General features: G+C 52.0%; 5 protein-coding genes across 5 annotated transcripts; 2 read left to right on the forward strand and 3 right to left on the reverse strand.

The window, feature by feature from the left end:
• Window positions 1-522: 522 nt before the first annotated feature.
• On the forward strand, window positions 523-1,712 carry aflW (FAD-binding monooxygenase aflW; the record flags this gene model as incomplete). Its single annotated transcript, XM_037329263.1, has 3 exons — window positions 523-765; window positions 817-1,218; window positions 1,275-1,712. 3 exons carry the CDS (start codon window positions 523-525, stop codon window positions 1,710-1,712), a joined length of 1,083 nt encoding a protein of 360 aa, XP_037171648.1.
• Window positions 1,713-4,371: 2,659 nt separating this feature from the next.
• Window positions 4,372-5,028, reverse strand: CGCA056_v014022 (uncharacterized protein; the record flags this gene model as incomplete). Its single annotated transcript, XM_037329264.1, has 1 exon — window positions 4,372-5,028. The coding sequence occupies one exon, from the start codon at window positions 5,026-5,028 to the stop codon at window positions 4,372-4,374; it is 657 nt and encodes a 218-aa protein (XP_037171987.1).
• A 2,597-nt stretch (window positions 5,029-7,625) lies between these two features.
• On the reverse strand, window positions 7,626-9,056 carry CGCA056_v014023 (uncharacterized protein; the record flags this gene model as incomplete). The annotated part of the gene is made up of 1 exon (XM_037329265.1): window positions 7,626-9,056. One exon carries the CDS (start codon window positions 9,054-9,056, stop codon window positions 7,626-7,628), a length of 1,431 nt encoding a protein of 476 aa, XP_037171988.1.
• A 9,039-nt stretch (window positions 9,057-18,095) lies between these two features.
• On the forward strand, window positions 18,096-19,508 carry CGCA056_v014024 (uncharacterized protein; the record flags this gene model as incomplete). Its single annotated transcript, XM_037329266.1, has 1 exon — window positions 18,096-19,508. The coding sequence occupies one exon, from the start codon at window positions 18,096-18,098 to the stop codon at window positions 19,506-19,508; it is 1,413 nt and encodes a 470-aa protein (XP_037171982.1).
• A 220-nt stretch (window positions 19,509-19,728) lies between these two features.
• On the reverse strand, window positions 19,729-21,968 carry ALOX15 (Arachidonate 15-lipoxygenase; the record flags this gene model as incomplete). Its single annotated transcript, XM_037329267.1, has 2 exons — window positions 19,729-21,595; window positions 21,664-21,968. 2 exons carry the CDS (start codon window positions 21,966-21,968, stop codon window positions 19,729-19,731), a joined length of 2,172 nt encoding a protein of 723 aa, XP_037171983.1.
• Between the last annotated feature and the right edge of the window lie 2,392 nt (window positions 21,969-24,360).

A 24,360-nucleotide genomic window follows, 5' to 3' on the forward strand; every position in this document is an offset into this window, starting at 1 on the left:
GGGTTGCAGATTCGCAATCGGAATCAAGGATGGCGTGCGCCACACCACATCAACGACACTGTTCTGCCTGATGAAGACCAATGTGACTTTCAGTGCCTACCGGCTACCCAAATACTTCCATGCAACCCCGGTGAACCATCTAGATGCTGCCAATTACTCCGATGCAGAAGCAGGCAGGTGGAGAAATCAGCCATCACGACAACGTTGCTCCGCTAGCTTTCTCTGCTCTTATCTCTCCCGCATGTTGAACTTCTGAGAGATTGCTAAGCATTTCCTGCTACGGCTCCAGATCTGTTCCCGATTACTATCATATCTCTATCACGCCAGCATCGTTCGAAACTACGTGCTCCTAGTTCCATGCATGCAGAATCCTACCAGGCGATTTACCAATAGTGAAAAGCGTTGCGTGATTGAAGATCTACTATCTTTTATGCCTGAACATTTCGGCTTTCAGTGTAATTGAAGCAGACATTCATCTCTAGTGTCCTTCATGGATGGTTTATCCATTCAATTCCCAACGATATGGCCCCTACTGCTATTGCTGACCTGGTCAATCACGACCACAACGCAGATTCGAGGGAGCATACGGATGTTTTGAAAACCATCGATCCGCATTTTGCGATCGAGGAACATCCCATCGATGAGTATGAACCTATCCGAGCTATAGTCGTCGGAGGCGGCATAAGTGGAATTATCGCCAGCATATTGCTGCCGGCGAAAGTTCCCAATCTAGACCTGGTCGTCTACGAGAGAAACTCAGATATTGTATGGACACGGTGACGCCTTATTGAGCTTTGGTTACTGATGAGGCAGTAGGGAGGTGTTTGGCACACCAATATTTACCCAGGCGTGCGATGCGATGTTCCGGCCCACGCTTACCAGGCAACATTCGCCCCCTCAACGACATGGACGGAGGCGTACGCGACTGGGCCTGAGATATTTGCCTACTGGAAACGCATCGCAGATCAGTATGAGGTGCGCAAGTACATCCGTACCTGCCATACCGTGACCTCAGCAGAATGGTCCGAAGAGAAGGCGAAGTGGATTGTTAAGATTCATTCAGATGAAGGAGAATTTGTTGACGAGGCCAACTTCTTGATTACTGCCACAGGCCATTTTAGCGACCCGAAGCTCCCAGATTATCCGGGCATCAAGGACTTCAAGGGGCACCTCAGACATACCTCAAATTGGGATCCAACTTCAACCCGAAAGACAAGCGTATCGCCGTTATTGGAAATGGTGCTTCGGGACTTCAGGTGCTGCCACAATTGCAGAAAGTCGCATCGAGAATCGACCACTATGCTCGCAACAAGACATGGGTGGCAGCGCCGATTGGAGGAGAGGATCTTGCAGACTTTGTCGCCGATAACATCGAAGACGCGCGATTGAGCCCAGAGAAGTACTTGAGATTTCGAAAAGCTCTGGAAGCAAAGCTCTTTAGTCGCTTTGGTGGCATTTTCAAAGATGGACCGCAAAACGCAGCTGCCGAAGAGTCTATCCGCAAGCTGATGAAGGCTCGCCTTTCCGGAAGCGATGAGCTAGCAGAAGAGATCATTCCTGAATTTTCCGTTGGCTGTCGTCGGCTAACACCAGGACCTGGGTATCTGGAGGCGCTGACGGCGGACAACGTGAGGTACATCAGGGACCACATTGCAGAGCTCACAGAAACAGGTATCCGAACGGTTGACGGTAGGCCTTTCAGTCCCAGTTAAAAAGTTTTATTTATTGATACTTGTAACAGGAAATCACCGAGAGGTGGATGCTGTCATTTGTAGTACTGGGCATGACATTACTTTCAGCACTCAATTCCCAGTCTTGTGTAATGGGTTCGATCTGCAGAAAGCTTGGCGGCCCGGTGGCAATCCCGGGTTCCCTGACACATACCTCGGCATGCTCGCTCCAGAAGTCCCCAATTTCTTGACAGTACTCGGACCAAATGCCACAGGTCCAGCAGGTACCTTATGCCATGTTGTAGAAAACCAGCTTACCTATGTTGCCAAAATACTGCGCAAAGCTGCCACGCAAGGCATTCGAAGTATGACACCTACAATTGAAGCGACTCGTGACTTCCGGGCCTACACCGAAGCTTTCTTCCCTCGTACCGTCATGAGTGAGTCATGCAGTTCGTGGTACAACGGAGGGATCAAAGGTGGCAGGATTCACGGGTTATGGCCTGGCAGTGCTGCGCACGTGGACTTGGTCCGGAAAGACCCTCGATGGGAAGATTTCAGCTACACGTACAACAATCCTCAAGGAAACAGATTTGGATGGTTGGGGAATGGATGGACGAAGAAGGATGTGGCGGCGGCAAATGGTGAAGCTCCCTCTGACGTAGATCTTACGCCATGGCTTGAAAAGGAAGCCTTCAGTGGGAATGTTGATCTACGGAGTTACCACGAGAGGTGGTGGATTAGTTGAGCTCCTTGAAGAGCCACTCGTCACAAATTGTCTACGAATTCGGGTACTCGGGAGTGAGGTTCTCTCTGTTGGTCTCATGAATCCGTCATGACCCGTGTAAATCTGTGAAGAAATAGTTGCCACGCCTCTTTCGAAATTAGACGACGTCATTAAGGGCTATATCTGTACCAAACGTCTATGAATAACAAGTTGGATCGGGAGTGATGAAGGGTTAATCCGACATGAACCATGGTGTTCAGTCTCTTTCATCATCTAGACATGGATTGCAAGGGTGAAGACCCCAGGTAACATTAAGGTCCGGGAAAGGAACATGATTTCAACGTATGGGGTATGCGGTGCGACACATGGCTGGCGACTAAGCAGCTGAAGTCTGAGACTGTCTGAGAAAGAAGGCGTTGAGTTCAGAGCACCTGTCTGAGATCTGCCAAGAGCTGAGCTCGGAAGCGTCGACTGCGGCAGAATGTGTAGCACATAATCGTCGGTGTTGCCGAGCTTGATCACTTAAATTTACGGCCCGTGGGTTTCATGTCTTCAAAGCATTTTCCCGTGTAAACCATACTTACGGAGCTTGCCCTGGTCTTACTGAAAGGCTTCAAAGCATCTGATAAGGTACACCTTCCTTTGAATATGGATATCTTTCCCAAAGGCCCGAAATTACCATCCATAGCAAATAGTCGAAGAACTGTATCGGCAATAGATTTTCAACTGACTTGCTAATCATCCTGCATGCAACAGCGGCTGAGTGGTCGATGGTGAGGCGGAGAGAAATTGGCTCAATAGGATCCGTGCCTCCAGACCCAACCAGTTGGTACGCATGCCATTGAAAGGAATTTCCATTCTTGAAGCCAAATTTTGACCTCGAGCGCAACACAGAATCCACATGAAAGGCATGCACGTTGATCCGCCCAACTTATGGATACTGATACCTGCTCCAAGTGATCCCCCCCCTGTGATGAAGCTGCAAGACAACTTCCAGGCGTATTTTGAACCAGCGTAATTCAATGATGCATATCTTAGAAAGAAAAAGCAAATTTCATTGGATTGAGTGGAATGACACAGGATTCGAATCAGCCAAACCGTCCCTAGAAATATTATATCTTACCTTATATAGTGTTCGTCGCACTTGTTGTGCACACAACATCAATCGCATCTCTCGATTCGATCTTATCGGCAACCCGCAACCCTGCAATTCTTTTGAGAATGACGAGATTCGTGCGCAGTTTCTGCGCTTGTGCATCATTATTGAGCCTAGCAGAATGCATCATCATCAGATCTGGGGGTAGTGCTAATGAACTGGCAACCGCGGCAATCCAAGATAGTCGTTTGACACCGAGAGGACCCCAGTTCCCCACAGCTGCCGGCGGCCCTCTTTCCTATGGAACGTTCACAGACGGCCCCAACGGACTTTCCGGAGTTATTCTAAGTACAGGAAAAGTCGAAGATGCACCAGTAGGATACCAATGCCCACGGGAGAGCGTTCGGGAGAGCGTTCGGGAGAGCGTTTTCACAGAGCGGAGAGTGCCAAATCAATGCGTACCCAGCACGGCTTTTGGCCCAGTCTATAATAGAGGATGTGGGGATCAATCACAATTTCAGATGGATATCGAGTTTCCTGAAGGTATAAGCGAGCTCAGATTGACACTCATTTTTGCCACGGGTGAAGGGTTTGTCGGCTCTGAACTAACCGCATCGTTTTGCGCTGACAGTAAGCAGGTTACTTGATCAAAACGATCTGCTTGACGTACAGTGGGATTTTCCATCAGACTATAATTTTTTCAGATCTGCCCGGTCAACAGATCTGTCCGTCAACGGCGCAGACCTCGGTCTCTCATATCCTCGAGCTCTTACCCGAACCATTGTTTTCCCCGTGTTATATGCTACGCCAGCTCGTGTACGCCGACGTCAAATGATCCAACACAATTTGTTAATCGGTGTTTGTGATAACACGAATGCCTATGTCGATTCAGCAGTACTTTTTGCCGTGTCTGGATACCCGGCCCCGACATCTTCGACGGCAATATTGACAGAAGGATCCTCGACTACAACCACCACTGCCTCAGAACCAGAGCTTCTATCAACATCGGAAACCTCTACGGAAAGCTCGACAGGAGCATCCTCAGCTACGACAACCAGTGTCTTTGAGCCAGAGCTTGTAGCAACCGTGTCATCTACGTTGTCTACCGCCAGTGACATATCAACAGAAACAACTGCGTTTTCATCGTCGACACTCGGATCAAGCCCATCGACTTTCTCACTGAGCCGCGCAACGATTGAGACTTCTCCTGCAACAATAGAAGCTTCAGCCTCAAGCTCTTCTGGAGACGCTATGACTACTAGCACCCCGATAATATCTTTTCCATTGATAACACCGACAGCTACTGCAGATTCGCTACCATCCGACCTCCCTATCACAACGAGCCTGACGATGTTGGAGACGGCATCGAGCAGTAGTTCGGCTCTTTCGACTGCACCACCAAGTGCGGAAATATCCCTTGGCGCAACCACAATGTCCACCACCACAGCAACAACACCACTTGACGCGGCGGCGAGCAGTTCAGAAACCAGAACTACAAATACAACATCCACGGAGTCTGCACCGTCTTCGCCCATAGCGCAGGATACACCGTCACAAACTTCCCGAGGCACTACGTCAGATATCTCTCAATCCTCCCTGATGGCAACTTTGGACCTAGATGTTGTTGTTTCGTCACCAGTCGGATTGATCTCGGTGGGTTCAACACTACAATTCTCGGCTAGCTTCCCTTCTTCTACCATCAGACCTGCTTCATCCCCTGAAACCACTACACCCACGTCCAGTCCAGCGACATCCAGTCCAGCGACATCCAGTCCAGCGACATCCAGTCCATTCATTGACATACCGGCCGCCTCGACTTCGGCAACGATGACGATACCTCAAACAGAAACTCAACCAGCCGCCACAAGCACGCTGCCTTCAGCTGAGCCCACAGCATCCAACGTACCTGTCATTAACAATCATGTGTTCCGGGGCTGCTTGGGTTCTCAAGCTGGCTACCCCTCCTTCAATGAGGTTGGTAGGGATCCCGCCATGACCCCTCAAAGGTGTATACAGTTGGCAGGAAGTCTTAGATATGCTGGCGTCTTCTTCGAGCAAGTACAGTTCTACAAACACCAGTACTCCTTGTAGCTAACATTCATCCCCTTTCAGCACCTGTTACGGTTCAGACTCTCTCGAGTCGGCATCATTTGTGCCCACAGAGGGCTGTGGAACACCGTGCCCAGGAGATCTTCAGCAGATATGCGGCGGAAGTGTGGCCACAAACATCACCAGGCTGCGCGCGCGGCATTTCAGACCACAAGTTTCCAAGCGAGCTGTCCCTGGCAGTGTACTTCTCACCATTTACGAACGGGTGGATTCAGTTGTCGTGACCCCTGGCACAACTACAACGATCATTCCTGTTGGAGGCGACTCGGTCTTGCCATCGACGGCAGCAGAGAATACCACTCCTATTATAAACGGAGGCACACCTTCAGGTCAGCTCACAACGATTGGAAACACTCTTGATCCTGCCGTTTCACCACAGTCGAGCTCTTTCACGAGCGTGTTCATTGTTGACGGCGTCCCAACAACATTGACAGGGGTCATCACACCATCCACAACTGCACCGACCTCCCCCACTATCACGGCGATCCCTGCCCCAGGCGATGATGGCGACATTTTGAACCCTTCCTCCTTGGCCGGACTTGCTGGCTCACAAACAGTACCCAACATGGGAACGCCGACTGCAGGTTTTGGAGCCGGTATTGGAGATGACGGCGATGTACTTGATCCCTCGTCTTCCGTGGGACTCTCCGGCTCACAGACTGTGTCCGACGTGGGATCATCCACCGCAGCTTCTACTCCTGGGCTTGGGGGCGACAGCGATGTCTTGGAACCCCTTACCACAACTCTTGGTCTTGCAACGTCCAGAATTTCATCGTTTGTGGGGAGCGAGAGTGATGGCAATCTCGGTGTCGACATGCCCATGACCTCCGTTGTGACCACGATAACATACACCACGATCAACCCAGCAAATCCCACAGCACTCATGGAAACCGAACTTTTCTCGACGCTTTATTTCCCACACTGCGGTTGCCCGACACAGGTTACCCCGACCGTCCCGATGACTACGATTGAGGCATCTTGCAATAGGTGCGGCTCCAAAGGCGAAAGTTTAGTCACGCTTACCGTTCCGGAGAGCCCATACAGAACTCAACAGTCCGTTGTCGAAGAAAAGTATCGTTCCGGAGGAAACCACTCACAGCCCCAAGAAAGCAAGCTGTACCCCGAAGAGAGCCAAACCCAGCCGAGCAGGATTCCTGTGGAGGTGGCGCCAGCACCAACCGACTTATCGGACGCCGGCAAGCCAATTGTTGTACCTCAATCACCTGTCGCATCTGTTGGTTCAGTTGGTGCGGCCGACATTCATTCTGTTGCTGCAGCTATTCCCACGCAGGTTGTCAGCTCATCAAAGCCAGAAAGCTCCATAGCAGGCTCCTCAGACGTTGCTGGTGCGGGTCCCGGTGTCGGTGGCACGAGTCCGGGCGGCTCGGACTTCGTCCCCGGCTCCGGCCCCAGCTCTGGCGAGGAGCCCTTATCGCCCTCCTCGACCGAGTCAATTACTGGCGCATCAGTATCTTCCAAACCGAGCACGGTGGTTGTTTCTGGTTCTTTTAGAGTGCAGCAGTGGTTCGATAGCTTCTTCTTTGGTTCTGCAACCTTGCTTTCTATCACATTTGTTCATCTCCTCAATTAAGCTGAGCGTGTACTCGAGCAATAAAGGCGTTTTGTACTTTCATGAACATAGTTCCTGTGAATTCATTCTGGATTCGTCAGCTTTTCCAGTTAATCAATTGATCGGCTTTGAACATCTATTCATCAATTGCGAACCTTGACTTCATGTTATAAGCAGTGGACGCTGAAGTTGTTGATCCTTTGAGCGGAAAATAGTACATGTAGATATCACATGGTAGTCTCAGAGTGGCTCTAGGCAATCACACCTCCAGACAAGTTTGATCGTCTCCTCCTTCGCATCAGAGAACAGCTCGAAGACCTCTGCTCTCTCCTGGAACCCCTCGAAGGAGTCCCAGATCCCAAAGCCAATCCTCTCATAAGTGTCCCTCTCGCCGGCCACCCTCCTGAATACCAGAAACCCGACAATCACCTGCACCCCATGCAAATTGTGTCTCTACTCTCTCATGTGTAACTTTTGCTTCTGGAAGGTATATAGCTGAAGGCAAGCATAATACGTTTTCACGTCCCACGGGTAGCAATTCAATTCACCCCTCGGCCGCATTGGGGACGTCCGGCAGTAGGCATATGAGCTCCCCTCATCTATCGTTGGACGCTGCTCGACGTCCAGAAGCACCCGCCAGCTCTGCTTCTTCCGCGTGCGGGCGAAGGATGTCACTCTGTATCTCCCCTTCCCATCTCCCGGTGATTGCATTTGATTGTACCACGTATAGCTCCATAACACCGAGTCATCCTTGACATGAAGCGTAGCCAGGTCCACCGGGGCCAAGAGACCAGAGACAACCACGGACGCCGACTCCATTACTCCGCCTGTGGGATTTGCGACGTTGCTCGGAATGCACGCGATGCCCCTCACCTTCACGTCGCAACTCAACTGCGGGTTGTCACCCTCTTCGTACCTGCCAGCGGTGACTTCCATGTGTCGGAAGACTACGGGTCCGTCCACCGAAGCCCACGACCAGCTCGGCGCACAATACTCCTTGTGATTTGAGTGCTCAGCATGACCCGTCTTGTTCAGGAGGGGATACTCGACCGTCCAGGCAAGGCCGAGGACGAAGCTTTCTCTCCAGAGTCCCGCGTAATAGGATGCGGGTAGGCCGGGCGCCATGGGGGGATCCAATGTTACCAGCGTCTTCTCGTCAAATATTGCAATGATATGTTCGTCCCGGGACAAGATCTTCGCGCGGGAGAACCTCTGCTGGAATAATCTCGCCAGACCTGACAACGCGACCAGCTTGTCGCTGGATCTCGTCAGGAAGCGTCGCGAATACAGCTCGACCAGCTTCAGCCATTCCCGGTGGAGTTGAGAAAGTTCCTGGAGGTTTGTCGGTCCGTCGATTGAGCCCGACATCAGCGGCTCATCGCCGGCGTCGACATCCTCGTCGAGATGGCCGCACTCGCACATGTTCCTCTCGCGGCAGCGCCACGCCATTTCCCGGCCGTCAAACACCAGTCTCCGTTGCGGGAGGATGTTCTCCTGCAGACACCAGCCGCGGGAGTCCAGGGAAAAGACCTGGAACTGCTCGACCTCGCCATCCCTGACGAAGAGGCAGTCTCCAGAAGGACCTAGGCCGGGCGGCACGTGGGCGCAGATGGGTCTCTGCCATCCCGTGCTTCCCAGCTGCTGCTGGCCGAGGAATCCAACCTTGCACGAGCTCGGTGCTCTCGCGGTGATGGTGAAGAAGGAGTTCGCGTAGATGTCCATCATCTTTGCGGATTCGACGTTCCAATCGGCGGCGTCGTCTTGGACGATACACAGCGCGTCGACCCAGAGGTACTTGACTTGCAGCTTGACGCAGACTTTGATGGTGTCTTGGACTGTCTGCGGCAACTCTGACACATGGATGCCGCAAGCGTGAGATGACATGTTCGACTTCACCGTCGTCCTGACGCCACTCGTGTCGGGGCCCCAGCAGTAGCTCAAAGCCGCATACCGTAGGGGGCCGATCCTGGAGGACTCAACGAGAGTCACTTGGTCGCCCGAAGGGCTCTGAATACTTAAGAGTCGGCGGGGCGCGAAACCGGGGTCGCTAGGCCGACAGGCGGGATGTCTTTCCACGCAGTTCCGCAACCATAGTGAGGCTCTGGCGAACGCCAGGTCAGAGTCTGATGACGGCGCTATTTCGATGCTCTATCCAAAGACAATCTCTTCGAACCTGTCCAGGTCGCCTGATTCTAGCTTCTCGACATCTTACACGTCGTCAGTTACCTCCGCCCTCGTTTGGCAGTGGGAATTTCGACAGCTACCTGTGATGCGTCGATAGAGCTGTAGGTGGTCTATCGGCTTCGTAACTTCGAGCAGTCGAATGGTCCCAGAGCCTACCGAGTGCAGCGACGACAGGTTCGAGTTGAATAGCCATCTCTGCTGTGGCCTGATAGAAATATAGAGGTCGCGTGCCTGCGCTTCGGACAACCACCACGGCTTCGTCTGTCTAATGATGTCGATCAGTCCTTGGCAAGACGAGCAGCCCTTTTCGGTACATTCTTGAAGACTTTGAATGGACTACGGAGATGATAGACGCCGTAGCAAGGGTCCTCTTTGGCAGTCTTGCCCCTGATCTTGGCTGTGCATGCCCATTGTCGAAGGTGTCTCAACGGAAGACATCGAGTATCTGTCTAGCAAATGCCTCGCGAGCAGCCAGAATAATCGATTACTTCTCACCAATTAGCAATATTCCAGCACTGTTAGTTAGCTAGAGTCATTAAAGTAATGATTTCATGCCGGATAAAATGTGTCTTGTCACACGAGTGCAGTCGTAGCCTGATTTTAGCAAAAGGGGAACCAATCGTGTTTGGCCACATGGATACTCCACTAGATCTTGAAATGCCATAGGCGAGCAATGTTTTCCCTCGTGACCTCTTCCAAGTCATAAATTTAAATGAATCACCAACCTATTCCTGGATGATGCCTAGGTAGCATGCAGCTACGGCTCCTATTTCCAGCCTTAACATCTCCTAGAAGTAACACCTCCCCTGGAAAGGGAAACATCTCTTCACAAAGAATCTTCCCTTCATGTAGGAAGAAATTTATGTGATCTTGAAACCCAAAGATGTGTCCCTGCATCTAGCATACTGTGATGGTTTCACCAAAGCATTTAGACATGCGGTCTAGGCTCCTGCCTTCGTCGAGGCCGTAGTACACGCCCCATCATCAATCGGCAATTGTTAAACACTATCTAAAATTTCTTATCAATAAGAAAAGACTGCATCGGTGTCTTTGTCACAGTACCCGCGGCACGTTCCTAAACACCGCAGGGCTGCCTGTCTTGTCGGTGGGATCGATGGACACATCTACTTCAAGCAATTTGTAGTTTCCCGAAAGCCTTCCGGTGACAATTCTTTTACTTACTCAAACTTCACTCGTAGATCTTAAATATTCTTCATTGCAAATGTGGAATTGTACAAATTACCTAGGTAGGTCGTTGAGCTTCTTACTCTTAACCCTTTACTTGATTGTTTGAGGCGGTGGTTAACAGTTGTAATCCGAGCGATGCGTCAATTGAGGTGCTATTTCACATCGGAGGTCTTTAACGTCTTAGTTCAGAGACAGAACACCTCTTGAATTCAAGGTGATATGAGGTCTAACGGCAGAAAACGGAGACCTTTAACCCGAGGAACAAGATTTTCTGTTAGCATTAACTCGGAGCAAGAACTTAGGTTCGCCTTGGCATCCCATATTTCTCGAGATATAAAATCTTAAAAGTTGTCGCGTGACCATTGAAATAGTACATTCAAGTAGTTGGAGAAACGAGGTGTTCCAGGGAACCCTGAGCAACCAACCAGAGATCGACAGAGCCCCTCATTGGTTCCGTGAGAGTTGTCGTTTCAACTAGTGATTCGCTTCTCGAAAGGGGCGTTGGGCTTCAACAACAGGGTCCTTGGCATATCTTTTGTTGCTCGCGATGAAGCCGGTTTATTGTAGTCTGCGTTGTTGAGGGCATGTGTGGATCACGAGTAGGCGCTCATCTGCACCGAAGCCGAGGCGAAAACGCCGACGCGTTGTGTTCTAGACATCTGAACACCACGCCCCTCATCGTTCCGTCCGTACTTCTTCTCACAAGGTATGCAAGGCCTGCCTTATCCGGTATTTGCTCCAGAAAACATACCACCTCGGCCGCCGATCCTACATCGTCGGTGGATGGATGCCTCGGGACCTCATGCTACAGCAAGTCGCCCGGCCGGCTGCTCAGTGCTCATAGACATACGCGAGCCAAACGCTGTGAACCGCAACGCACCACGACTGTTTCACGATGGGCCGACTTTAAATTGTGGTGGTCAGTCGAAAGCTTCATGCCAAAAACATGCCATTTCTGCCCCTGTGGTCCGTGGAACGGTCCCGTCCGGTGGGCTGCATCGGGTCGCAGAAGAAAACCGACAAAAATTTCCGGCGCTAACATCGCTGCGCAAGAACCACTTTTCCGGGTCTTGTATCACCCACATTTTCGGTGTGCAGGCCGTAAGGCAGACGGGCAATTACATTCAGCTCAGTCTCTCCACGAAAAGTGTCGCAGCAGAGGGTTGCGCAGAGTCACTAGGGCATAGAAAGGTTAGACAAAGATTTTCTGATTTTCTAATTGTTTTAATGGAATAGTAGAGATGTTTTGTACAAGTGCTCGAACAAAAGTGACCTGAAGCACTCCTTGTCCCCGAAACCCTTCTCCGAGCAGCCCGCCGTTCTCGTTCCAGCGCCGGTGCTAAAGATATCCAAAACAAACAAGGGGTATGGAGGGTATTTGATCATGAAAACGCGAAATTAACGACTCAAAAGGGTCCATCCCGACGCCGAACAATCCGCCTCATGCCTGTCCTCTCGCCACCGGAAATAAGAAATCGTCACACGCCGAACCCGTGTGGTGGATGGTGGGTGGTGTTGAAGATGACGCCGAAAAATTTTCGTTGGAGCCTCAAAGCTTGGGCATGGCAGGCTCGGAATTCATCGGCTTGCTGCGATGCTAGGAAGACTGAGTGTGTGGGGGGTGCCACTACAGTCTGTTTTTTTCTTCCTGGCTCAGCCTGGCCTGTCGCGCCAAAGCGCGATCAAGGCGTTTGCCATCCGTCCATTGGTTGTGGATGTAAGGCGCAGGTTTTGGTTTGTAGTTTTTGTGTGTGGTGATTCGTCGGAGCCTCTCTCGGTGTAATGAAAAGCGCACTTCAGCCGAAGCAGGGGAAGAAAGGTTTTCACGCCGTGTTCTTCCCGAGCATCTTCTCGCTCTTCATGTGGGTTGTTTAGAGGCAGGTGCGGCACTCGTGGTGGCCGCAGGACGGGCACGAGTTGCTGATGACGATCATGCTTCCGCACTTGCAGCAGGAGGGAGCAGCGGGCATTTTGATGGTTGGGTGGTGGTGGTGTTTGGTGGTGTGAGTAGTTGTTTGTGCGTGTAGGCTGATTGCTCGAGGCTGAAACTTGTAGTCTTCAATGGTTTATTTGTCGTCGAGAGTGATGGATGAGGAAGAAGAGAAAAACATTGGAAAACAAGGAGGAGAGAGGCAGGAACTTATAGACGTTTCCTGCCTCCTCCTCCCACCCTCGACTCTTCCTCTTCTCGGTCAATCTGCCCTCGACCCAGCAGGCGCCAGCCCTCTCGGAAAGCCTTGGACCCCTGGTCTGTCCGTAGTGGTTCAATGGTGGTGTGGTGTGGTGGACGCGGACGTGGTGGTACTGCCGCAAAGAAAAGGTGTGAATGGTGGTGTACGGATAGCCGGGTGTACATAGCGAGCGAGAGAGAAAGGAAAGGCATGGAACATGGTTGTTGGACCCTGAGATGGTGGCCGCGCAGAGAGACCAGCAAATCGGCGCCGATCGAATGCGGGGTTAGTTCAATAAGTGACAGGGCCTTATTACAACTCGAGAACTCAAAAGGAATGCTGCCTCGTCTCTCTCTCTCCCACCACCGTTGCGCTTGTCGAACTAGAGAGAGTGAGTAGTGTCTCTCTCTCATCCTTCTTGCGGGCGAATGACAGGCCGAGTTGACCGACACACACACACACACACACACACACACACCCTGACCCTGATGAGGCCTGACGTAGGTGTAATGTACGTGCGCACGAGCCAAAGGGCCCTGCGCAAGCGAAGAAAAAAAGAATTCCCATGATTTCTCTTACCCTCAGCCATCGAGTAATAACATGTTCGTTTTTCTCGCTCAACGGCGCCTTACACTTTCTGCCAAGACCCCTTTCCTCCTATGTCGGCAGGCTCCGGGGTCCGGCGCGTGAAACATAGCGCTTGGAGATGCACAGATGGGATTGTCTCTCGAGTGGTGGGATGGCACACTCCGTTCGGCAACTCGCTCATGGACCATCCCTCCTCTCTGCCCCCTTCTCGTCTTCAGTCTGCTCAACTCCTTTTCATTCGCAGCGTGAAATCTGAAAACGCGGCGGGAGACTGAGGCACGGCACTACGCCAAACGCAGCCATCCAGCTCGTGTCGTGTCGTGTGCTGTCGCACCTCAACGCCTCCTGTCCTACCCCAAGACAGCTCAGAGCTAGCTTCCTACTGCTGCTGTAGCTCCCTCAAGCTCCGACGAGTCCGGCCTCTAGGAAAGGGGGAAAGGCGACCTGTCATTCCCTCTCTCTCCTGCGCCTCATGCATGCAGCACCTGAAGGGCAGAAAAGTGAGGGCGAGAGCCAGCAGTGACGGAGGGGGGGATTAAAGGTACTCTGCAGCGCCAGCCAGTCAGACATCCGGACAGACAGCCCACTGCAGTTCGTCTCACAAGCTTTCTCGCAGACTTCCGGGACTGCTTTCCCCCCCTCCCCCCACGTTCGCTCGGGCTGCAAGTGCGCTGCACGACAAGCCCTGCACCCAACAGGCTCCTCCAGGCTGCTGCTGCAGGCAGGCAACCCCTCCCCCCGTCATCTCACCCTTCCATTGGACGGGGGAGCTATTATGCGAATGCTGGGGAAATGGAAATGGAAACCGAGCTAATGGAAGGGCCCCGATAATGGATTGTGGAGGAGCCGGGGTGAGACAGGGAAGGCTGCATGCACACTTGGGGGGAATGTGACGAATGGGCCGGGCTGTTCGGATTGACAGCCGGCGATGGGTTATTTCTGACTGTTTCTGATGACTTGGGCTTTAGCTTCACCGACACCGAATGCACCTTGTGGTAGAGGCCTCTGTCTTGCTCCTCATCTGACAAGTTGTCGAGAGGAAGCGATACCGGCGATCCTGAGTGACTCTTACTGTGTATGCCAATAATGATGGATGATCCCTATCCCGTAAGGTCTGACCGTCGCCACCTCTCAAACCCTCGAAACCATCTACGCATCCTCGTTGGCCAACCCCGCAAGATGAGCAAGATCAACCGAACTGAGATCTCTCAGCCAACGGTCAGACGCATTCCGGGGGACGGAACGGGAACGAAGCGGAGGATGGGGAGGGGTGCGACTCTAGTGTAGGGACACAATCTGGGGCGCAAGGAAAGAAGAGCAGAAAAAGGCAAAACATAAAGCCAAGAAGTCGCATCAGTCCGCGCCACGAAGCTACATCACCTTGACTGGCCTCATAGATGCTGGGAAACCGGGAAAGATTTGGGGTAGCTTCGTTGTGACTCGCCGGTCGCTGAAATGCCCCGAACCCACAAGCAAAACGCCACAAATCGTGGGCGTGTGTCATTTACAATCTGGGGAAGTACAAAGGCCATAAACACCAAAAAAGAACGGCACGCGCAGTCGACTCATTAATAAGGCATGTATTTGTGACAAACCCCGATGACGGTTTGAAAATGGCCCAAAAATAATTGACAGGACAAAGGAGATGGGTCCTTTCAATGCGGCCTGCATCGGCTCATCACTGACGAAAATGTCCACTGTCCGCGACTCAAGGCCAGGCGCTGGCGACTCGGTGAAGGACCACGTTCCCGGCGAATCCGGCCAAGTTCGTTGGAAAATGGGGCCTTATGTCTCCATCATCGGCCGACTTCCGCTGCCAATAAGTCCGAGCATTAAAAGCGAAGTCGTCGCGAGGGACGTCCAAGGGGACCTCTCTCAAGCCGATGTATTTTCGTGAAAGGCCGTGTGCCAAGGGTTGAGGCAGAGACACCCGGCGTCATAACCACAGACCCTCGGGAGGAATTCACACGACGATTTTTTCTTCTTCGTTTTGCAGGTCGCCTCGTGTCGTCTCGGGGGCGGGTCTCTTGTGCCCTCCGTCATCGCATGTCCCAACGCCTTTTTCAAAACCTAAGGACTTGGGCCTTTTCTGCAAAGGCACAAAGGGTTCGAGGGGACTTCTTGGCGTCCAGGCAATCAACTGTGGCACAGACTGATGACGGTGTCAAGGCGTAGTCCGATGAGGTCCAGTCAGCGAGGCGAACAACGTGTCTCGCCTTTTCTCGTCGTCTTCACTTAAGCAGTCATCGTCTGCGGACTCATCGGCGAATGCCGTGCCTCTATGTTCTGGCGCCGGGGCGACCGACGTTGAGGAAGGCCGCTTACAACATTCCATGAATTTGGCCCCTGACAGCATTTGACAGACGCCCGGCGACAGACAGCCTGCCACTGAATGACACTAACTCCAGGGGACCTCACGTTCCTCCGGCGCAACAGTCGCTGAAAAGGGCTTCGCCTGGGTAGAGTGAGGCGGGCGGGCGGACCCCAACCCAGCCGACTCGGCGCCAAGAACTCAATGCCCCCCAAAGCGAAGCCTCAAGCCTCAGCCCGCCCCCTCTCAACACCTATTTCCTGCTACCTATGACGCAAATGTTTCTGCTAAAAGGTGGACGACACGTGAAACCCTAAAAAAGGGCAGACCTGGAAGGCTGGAGTTAGCCTACAGGGTCCCTTGTGGGGAAATACTATCCCCTGTGCCGAGGAGGATGTAGGATGCAACTCTGCCGACTGTTGGGATATTTCGGGGTGGCAGTGCAGCGCAGCGCCGTGCTGGTGTCTTGCAATGCCGTTGGCTGGTTTGTCGCGGGGCATAATGCAGGTTCCCACGGCCATCCTGGATGACGGAGGACCCCCCGCGGTGGCAATCATGAATGAGACGTTGGGTCGGAAGAGGCAACTTTTGGGGGCTTGTCGTCCTAACTGATGTAACTTGGTTAGCTAGCTGCACAGATGAGTTCAATTGCAAGTTGGTCACGCGCAAACCTTGGGTAAACTCTGTGCCGGCCAGGAGAACGCTTTGACTCTTTGGACAACGTTGATGCCCAAGTTGCAAGACATGCGAATTTGTGCCAATCCATCATTGCTAATGAATTCGGAGATATTGCAACAGTTGAAGAACGGTTGACTTGGAAGCAAAATGGCCAATCCCAAGGAGCGAAGCGCTGGTCAACAGCATCATTCAATGTTTTTGTCATCCGAAACTTGATTAAGAGACTAGCCAGAGATACCAGGTCCACGATCTTGCCTGCATTGGCTTTTCCAAGTTGATTAATGTGATTACGTGACGTGCTGCGTAGATCACCATTATGGGATGTCAGTCACGGGAACAAACAAGCTGACGCAGATTCAATGATGCCATGATACGAACAATTGAGCAGCGGGGCCTACGATTGAAATCCAGGGGAAAACGCAGAGTGTTATGGCGCAACTAAGCTGCATGCCTGGTTAAGAGACTCGGTTACCTGACCCTAAGAAGCCATACTTTCAGCTATCTGTTCTACTGGCAAACGGGAAGGCATTGTGTTAGAAGCGCAAAGCACTCACATGGACAACACTATGATATACTAGCGGCCCTGAGATGCCTAGCGAAACGAAATACCTAAGTGCTTGAGGGGCAATCTCAATGACTTCTACTACTCAATGGGCTCTGGCTGGGAAATCATAACCGGCTCATCAGTTTCACCGTATGACGGGGCGTCCCTGTAGAGCTTCATAGGAGTTTCCTTCGACGGTTTGAACAGAGATCAATGTCGAGATACGGAAAGCCTAAGTTTGTCTCTAAATATAAGAAAACACCTTAAGACTGGCTCCTTTCTCTCTAAATGAATCTGGGGGCTCTGTAAGGTATAATGAGGCTTGAAGTTTGAATAGCTATTGATTGAATAGCAACAGCTATATGAATTTTCTTCATCCCAGAAAGGAGGGACAATGAATCTGATCGAGTCTCGACTGGGGATTTAACTATGATGCAAGGGGGTCAGTTAGTTCAATGAATTGTAAAAACAACAAAGGCAAGAATGACTCTGAACAGTAAAGGTTCACACCTAGAATAGACATCATAACTCTTTCACTTATTCTCTTTAACATTCAAGTCTCTATTGATATTTTAACAAAGCTATAGATAAAACGTACTCTGAAATCTAAGGTTTGATGTATTCCTCAGTCTTGGTATCGATGAACAGATCCTAAGATGATATTTGTCTTGGGTTAAGAATCATAAGGTAGGAGCTAACATCGTTTCCTCTTTCCCTTTTTCAAATCTCAGCTGTATGTTCTGGATCACAGGTTAATGTCCTTGATGGGAAGCATTTATAAAAAGTCCTCAGTCCATTTATGAAGAGTAAAAAAAAAAAACCATTGTCTCGACTTCACCTTATTCTTCACGGGATCTTTTTCTTTCACAGCTTCTAAAGAGCGACTGGCACCCATTTTCAACACGCGAAAATTTCAGTTCACCTTTTAATTCCAAACAAGGCAGGGCGCTCCAGCTTCCATACCATCCCGCTCTTGCCTTATGTGAGGCAGGTGCTCACTGAAAAATTCTCGCTCTTTCCTCTTTTGCCATACCTGCAATACCTCAGCTTTCACCTTTTCACCTCAAACGCTGGATTCTTACCCACGCACAAAACTTCTCCAGTTCACACAAAAACAATCACCAACCCAGCTGCCAACTGCGCTCGCTCTGTGTCGCCTCAGCCCAACCATTGCGCAGTCGAGAACAACCTGGAAACGATCGAAATTACCCAGCCTCACCAGACGAACCTCACGATCACAAAAGCATCCGCACGATACCATGGCGGCCCTCTCCAAGCTTCCCCCAGAGTTGATTCGTGAGATCTGCCTCCACATCCACGAGCACGATCTTGACCAGCCCGACAACCTGCAAGACTGGGATATTCCTCAGAAAGCCCTAGCCTCGCTGTGCAAGGTCTCAAAAGCTTTCTGCAATGCGGCGCAGCCCATCCTATTCCGAAGAGTTCACATCACAGTCAGACAACAATATTTCATCCCCCACAACACCAAGCTTATCGCTCTGCTGAGGGTTCTGATCAAGCGACCCTACTTGGGGGAGCAAATTCGCCTGCTGAAGCTGTCTGTCTACAAAGCCGGGAACACCTGGATAAACCGCTTCAACCCCATTAAGCCCGTCGAATTCATACCGCTGGCAGAGGATGATTTCCAACTATTCATGAATGCTGCGAAGAGAGAAAGCTGGATGGGGGATCTCAGCGCCCTTTGGGACAACAGCTTTGTTTCAGAAGAGCAAGTACTTTTGCAGCTTTCACTAGCAAAAATGCCCAGCTTGAACGAGATGCAGCTGGCAATTTCCTATGAGACCATCAGCATGTCCATGTTCTCTCATGGCTTCCGCCAGGCTGTGGCGGAAAACAAGATCTTGAAACAACTCAGGGCAGTGCACATGCACGGTTTCCCTAATCCCAGTCACCCTGAAATGAGGTATACTGTTATGCGCGAACTTCAGCCCTTACTCTTCCTCCTCCAACCGCAGGTCACAAAACTCCATATTGAGAATTGTCTCGGTCACTGGGAACCGATAGCCTGGCCTGAATTTGCCCAGCTCGCCCACGTCAAGCATCTCACCTTGCATAATTGCGAGCTGACACGATGGGACTTTGACATTTTTGTCACAGCATGCCACAGCCTCGAGAGTATTGCCTACACAGCGCACCCAATTGGAAGCCCCACCAGGGATCAAGAGTCACCGGAGACCTATGTGGGGGGCCTGCAACAGCACTCGCGCACAATCAAAGATCTGCACTTGGTAGTGAACCCCAAGAAGCAGAATGAGATGTGGAAGGCTGGATACAGTTCTTTTGAGTCCTTTGAGAGCCTCGAGTCACTCACAATCTCCCCCAGCGACTTTGGAGAGACCTTCATTGTTCCCGGCACTCTTGGGCCAAAGGCACTCTCACAGACACTGCCCAAAAGCCTGAAGCATCTCACGGTAAAGCGATGGTGCTGGCCAATGAGAATCGACATTGACTGGCTGGCCCAGGCTGTCTGCCGTGGAGAGCTGGAGAACCTCGAGACGCTTGACATCGAGTACTGCTTGAGCGCAACTAAAGACCCGATTTCTATGGCAAACAACCTCAGAGCCGAGCTGGAGAGAAGCACGGGTGGCGCTATCACGTTCTTCATTTGCCTGCGAAAGCTAGGGAATTCACACAAGGATGCGCTTTGGTGAGGTGTGACGCCGAAGACAGCTGACGATGGGGGACAATGACGATGGGGGAAGACGACAGTGGTAGACGACGACGGATAATATTGATAGAGAGGGACGACGACACGGAAAGACGACGGCGATGGTGGCATTGACGGCGGATTAATATCAAACTGGTGAGGACCTTTACCGCTAGAAGCACCGAGAGATTGGCAAAGAAACACGATTATTAATATTAGAATGCCTAGATCAGAATCGAAACAGCAGTATTGCTGGGGTCCATGACCATGTAAGGGATGCTGCCCCTGTCCATCTGCCTGCTCGTGACAGAAAACTCGACCTCGAGGTCCTTGAGGTCATAGAAGAACTCCTCGGTCACCTCCCGGATGTTGGCGCTGTTCCTGCCCGCGCGGCAGTGCGTCCTCCACTGCGAGTGCGCAAACGAGATCAGGCTGCGCTCGCCGGCGACCTTGAAGCTGAGGAGCCACGGCACCTGCGCCGCGAGCAGCCACTCGCGCTGGCGGCCGATGGGCAGCGCCTTGGTCATCTCCACCTCAGAATAGTCCAGGAGCTCGTCCAGGGTGCGCGGTGGCGGGCGGCAGAGCATGGGGGGCTTGGCGAGGACGAAGGCCTGGTAGAAGTTCTGTAGGTAGTTGACCGTGGTGTGGAAGGGGGCCGCGATGTGGATGCTCATGGTGACGGCGTCGACGAGCTGGTCGAGCGACTGGATGTCGGGGAAGTTCTTGATGCGCCCGCCGGTCTGCGCCTCCTTGCACCAGTCCTGGATGAAGTTGTCGTTGCGGATCTTTTCGTCCGCGGTCTCCTCGTCGTAGTGCGTTAGCAGCATGCCCTTGACGTACTTGCGGATCGTGTTCCACATGGAGAGGATGTTCTTCGCGTAGGCGTAGTTGTTGTACTTCTTGTCGTCAAGGCCTTCCTTGGTGTTGGGGAAGCCGCGGTGCTCGAGGTCGTTAGGGACGTAGTTCTGCTGGTAGTCGAAGTTCTCGTACTCGTACGCCATGTACTTGAAGCACTGCTCGGGGCTCATGCCGACAAGGTCCTTGATAACCTGCGGTACAAGCGTATCGCGAGCTCCAGCGTTGAGGGAGAGGGTCTTGTACCAGTGAGGCTGGAGCAGCTTGTAGACGATGTGCTCCATGGGGATCGTGCGGTGCGTCGCTACGATGACGGCCTCCTCGATGAAGTGGGCGCGGGTCAAGTGGACGCCGACCTCATGGCGGAACCAGTCCGACACCTGGGCACAGGTCTTTGCGTAGCGCCAGGGCCAGTCGGTCTTCTCGAAGATGGAGGGGTCGGAGGGCCTGTGGCGGCGGTTGTAGATGGTGACGGAGGTGGCCATGCTCTCCTTGTAGTCGCAGACGATGGCGACGGGGTGCAGCTTGCCGTCGCCGAAGAGCTGGAAGAGCGTCACGGCGGCGCAGCTCCAGTTGTTGTCGGACTTGGGCTCCTTCCAGGTGAAGTTCTCTTCGGCGTTGACGCCACAGGCCTTGCGGAAGTAGCGGCAGTCTTGGACGAAGAGGCTGGCCGGGTTGAGCGTGGCGAGCGTCTTGGCCCAGTAGTCGTATCCGGTGCGCTTCGCCGTCTCGATGAATTCCTGGAGCAGGTCCTCAGGGACCTTCTCGATGGTGGTAGGGTTCGTGCCGGTGAAGGACTGCTCGGCAAAGCGGCGGTCGGAGTACCAGTCAGGGAGGAGGCCGATGTTAGCGCCGCGCTCGACGTCGGTACCGGTCTTGCGGAAGAAGAGGTTGTAGCGCTCGCAGTCGGCGATGGTGGGACCCGCCTGGGGCATACCGCCGACCAAGCTGCTGGCGACGCCGGAGACAAACTTGACGGCTGGGTCGTTGGCAAACTTGTCGGGGATGATTTGATTGAGCATCACTGCAGTCTGAGCGACTCCTGCGGCGTTGAAGATGGCGATGTTAGGGGTTTTGTCGGTCAGAGGAATGTGGTCAAGATGAGGGGGATAGGCGAGACCACCCTCGGCTTTGTAGGGGTACGAGGAGTAGCGGTAGATTTGACGCTTGAACTCAAGGTCAATGAACCGTGGGATTGTTGGCTCGATTTGGAGGACGTCGAAGACGGACTCATAGCTGCGTGGTAAAGGCCGTGGTCAGTGGACGTGGTACGTGGATGTCTGGCACATGATGACTAGACTTACGTTTTCTCAATCATCTTGTACGCTTGTGTGAGAGCAGCTTGGGTGCCATCATAGGTGCCAATAATGATGTTGCCCTTGGCGATGGCGAGCCTGTTCGCGGGGGTGTCCTGGTCAACTCGAGCCACAATCTGTTGGCTCAGAAGCTCGACGTCGAAGACGCCAGGGTCGAAGTCGGTAAGTGCAAGCTCCTCAATACGAGCATGTAGCTTTTTCCTGCGCTCCTCGAGACTGGGCTGCCTGAGCACATCTTCGAGGTTCATGAAGGGGACGTGCTTTGTGCGCACGAGATCGAGAAGGCCAGCCATGATGTTGGAGAATTGTGGATCGAACGACTTGAGGAACGAGAGACTGTGAGTGATGTGATGAGCTGAGAGCCAAGGAAGGTGTCAATGCCTCCCCTTCTTATACAAAATGACAGACTCATCTCTCGACCATATTCCCCGTGCCTGCAACGTGTAGTTGTTAGAACGCCTGTGGAGATTATCGACGGTTGCCGCAAGCAAATCTGTTTCGTTGCTTTCGTCCCGGAGACACCACCTTTTTGGAACTTTTAGAAGCTGTGGCTGAGCTGGAGAGAAATGCCGACTGCGGAGGGTATTCTAGAGAAATCCGAGACATGGGCATGCGACCACTCGGCACTCCAACACCTACCGCATCGCCCTGCTCTGGCGGATCTGAGCTCCCAAAGAGACCTGCATTAACCACACGCGCTCTGTGATTGTTTTGGCAGGCTCATCCCAATTGAAATACATCTGCTCTCACGAAAACGATTGTCAAAAGACTTGTGTTGCTCTCTGCAGCACTTGCCATTGAAGCTCCAAAGATGCCCTGTAAAATTATAAGACCTCATGTCTCAAGCTGGGGAAGCTATCGAGAAAAGAGTTCGCGGTAGCTGATACCAACAGTGAGACATCCTGATAAGGAAGTCGAATGGCCGGATTGATACAAGCCGATAATTCCAGCCCAACCGTTGTCGGGCGAGCTTTGGGTGCCGTCTTACCTCCGCGGGCCGCTTCCACGTTTGCGGAGAGCGTCGGCTAATTTCACGTGGCCAAGTGCCCCCAATATTGTGCCTTCTGATCGAATTCGGAAATCGAATTCCTGGAAAGCTGATTTACATGTGGAAAGAAGCATCTGACAGTTTTGAAGTGTTGGAGCTTGGCATGCGGGGGGCTGAAGCTGGTACAATTCCTCCGTTCCCAGCCAAAGTTCTCCATCTGTATATGTGGTCTAATGGAAGCCTCGGTGAGGACTTGACTATTCTCCGTGAAAACATATGCGCTGCCATGATACCCGTGGTACTCGATTCATTGGCCACAATTGATCACTTTTGAGAAGACGTCCTATCCTTCCCTAACTTTAGTGGCCGATTCCTGTGGTTCGGAGTTGCCGCATGATTAATGGCTGTCATAACAACATTGTGCATGTCTCAAGAACAATCATCTTTGTTTCAGCGAGTATTGGTTCGATCTGAATGTGATCGTACCTTCAATAACACCCTGCACTGGGCAGAAGCAGAACGGACCAATGAAGATTCATCGCTCGAGACATCATGAAAGTACTTGCTTGGATCTTAACCACCAACAGTCCATTTGGCGTTATCGCCAGTATTTTAAAGGGCTTAGAGTTGTGATCATGGAATCTTCAATTACTACCGTCCTTCGTCGCTAACAATGATTCAATAATGAGGCAAGACTCATCATGTTAGCACCAGGCTTCAATCGCTCAATCAGGCAATGTTAGAGTTCACTGCTGATGATTCTTGCGACTGGGGCGTACAAACCAATCATGCGAGCCTCTGTGGCACATTCACCCCGCGTGATAAGTCACTTTCAAACAAGGTTTAGCATAGAGTGACATTGTCAGCATGCAGCACACCAGGGGCATAGAGTAGTTGATATCTTCGTTGATGCGGCTAGAGACATTGTAGAACAGTTTCCTACGTTAGACATCCTAGCAGTGCCTCAAGAAGATTCTAAGCCGAATCACTGACCTACCATCCTGGGTTCCAGACTGGAGTTCGCCTACTTTCGCCAGCTCGTTGAACCACCGACTGATCGACGAGGCTTATCTCCATAACTTCGATACCGCAATCTTTCTAGAGACTTCAAAGGATATTAGTTTTCGTGGCAACATATTGGGGCTCAGCGGTACCGCTTTGACGAAGTTGTAGATGTGGGATACGTTGCCGACCCATATTTGACAGTACGAGAGAACGGGTCATTTGAGGCTTTCACCGGCTGCGCTCGCAGTCTTCAGTATCAGCCTCCAGCTGAACTGTCTCCACCTTTCCAGAGGATCAAATTGTCGCGGCATGATTATCCTAATGGTCAACATTGTTTCGACGCATTTGTCCGGACTATATCTCGACGACTTCTCAGGACGCTACTCAGTCGACCAAGCCGCCGAATACTATCGGTGTCTCTTTGTGCCCCTCTACGTAATCGGAAAGGCAGGCCGAAACAGATCACCTAGGATGTCGGTGCCGCAAAGACATGCATATCTTCTATACAATATCTTGGGGACGCTTTTCGGGCCTGCAAAGCCCACACCTTCGCCTGTATGGCGACTACAACTTGCGCCGTCCCGCTCCAAGTACTAGCAGTCAGCATGCCCAATGACATAATCTTAGACGCACGGAATATGTCGGCGGATAGGAGGATGTTCCGAACTAAGTCTGGCTACTTCGGCCTCGCG

Source organism: Colletotrichum aenigma (genome assembly GCF_013390185.1).
Source record: "Colletotrichum aenigma strain Cg56 chromosome Unknown KSG_Cg56_contig10, whole genome shotgun sequence".
Lineage (NCBI taxonomy): Eukaryota > Fungi > Ascomycota > Sordariomycetes > Glomerellales > Glomerellaceae > Colletotrichum > Colletotrichum aenigma.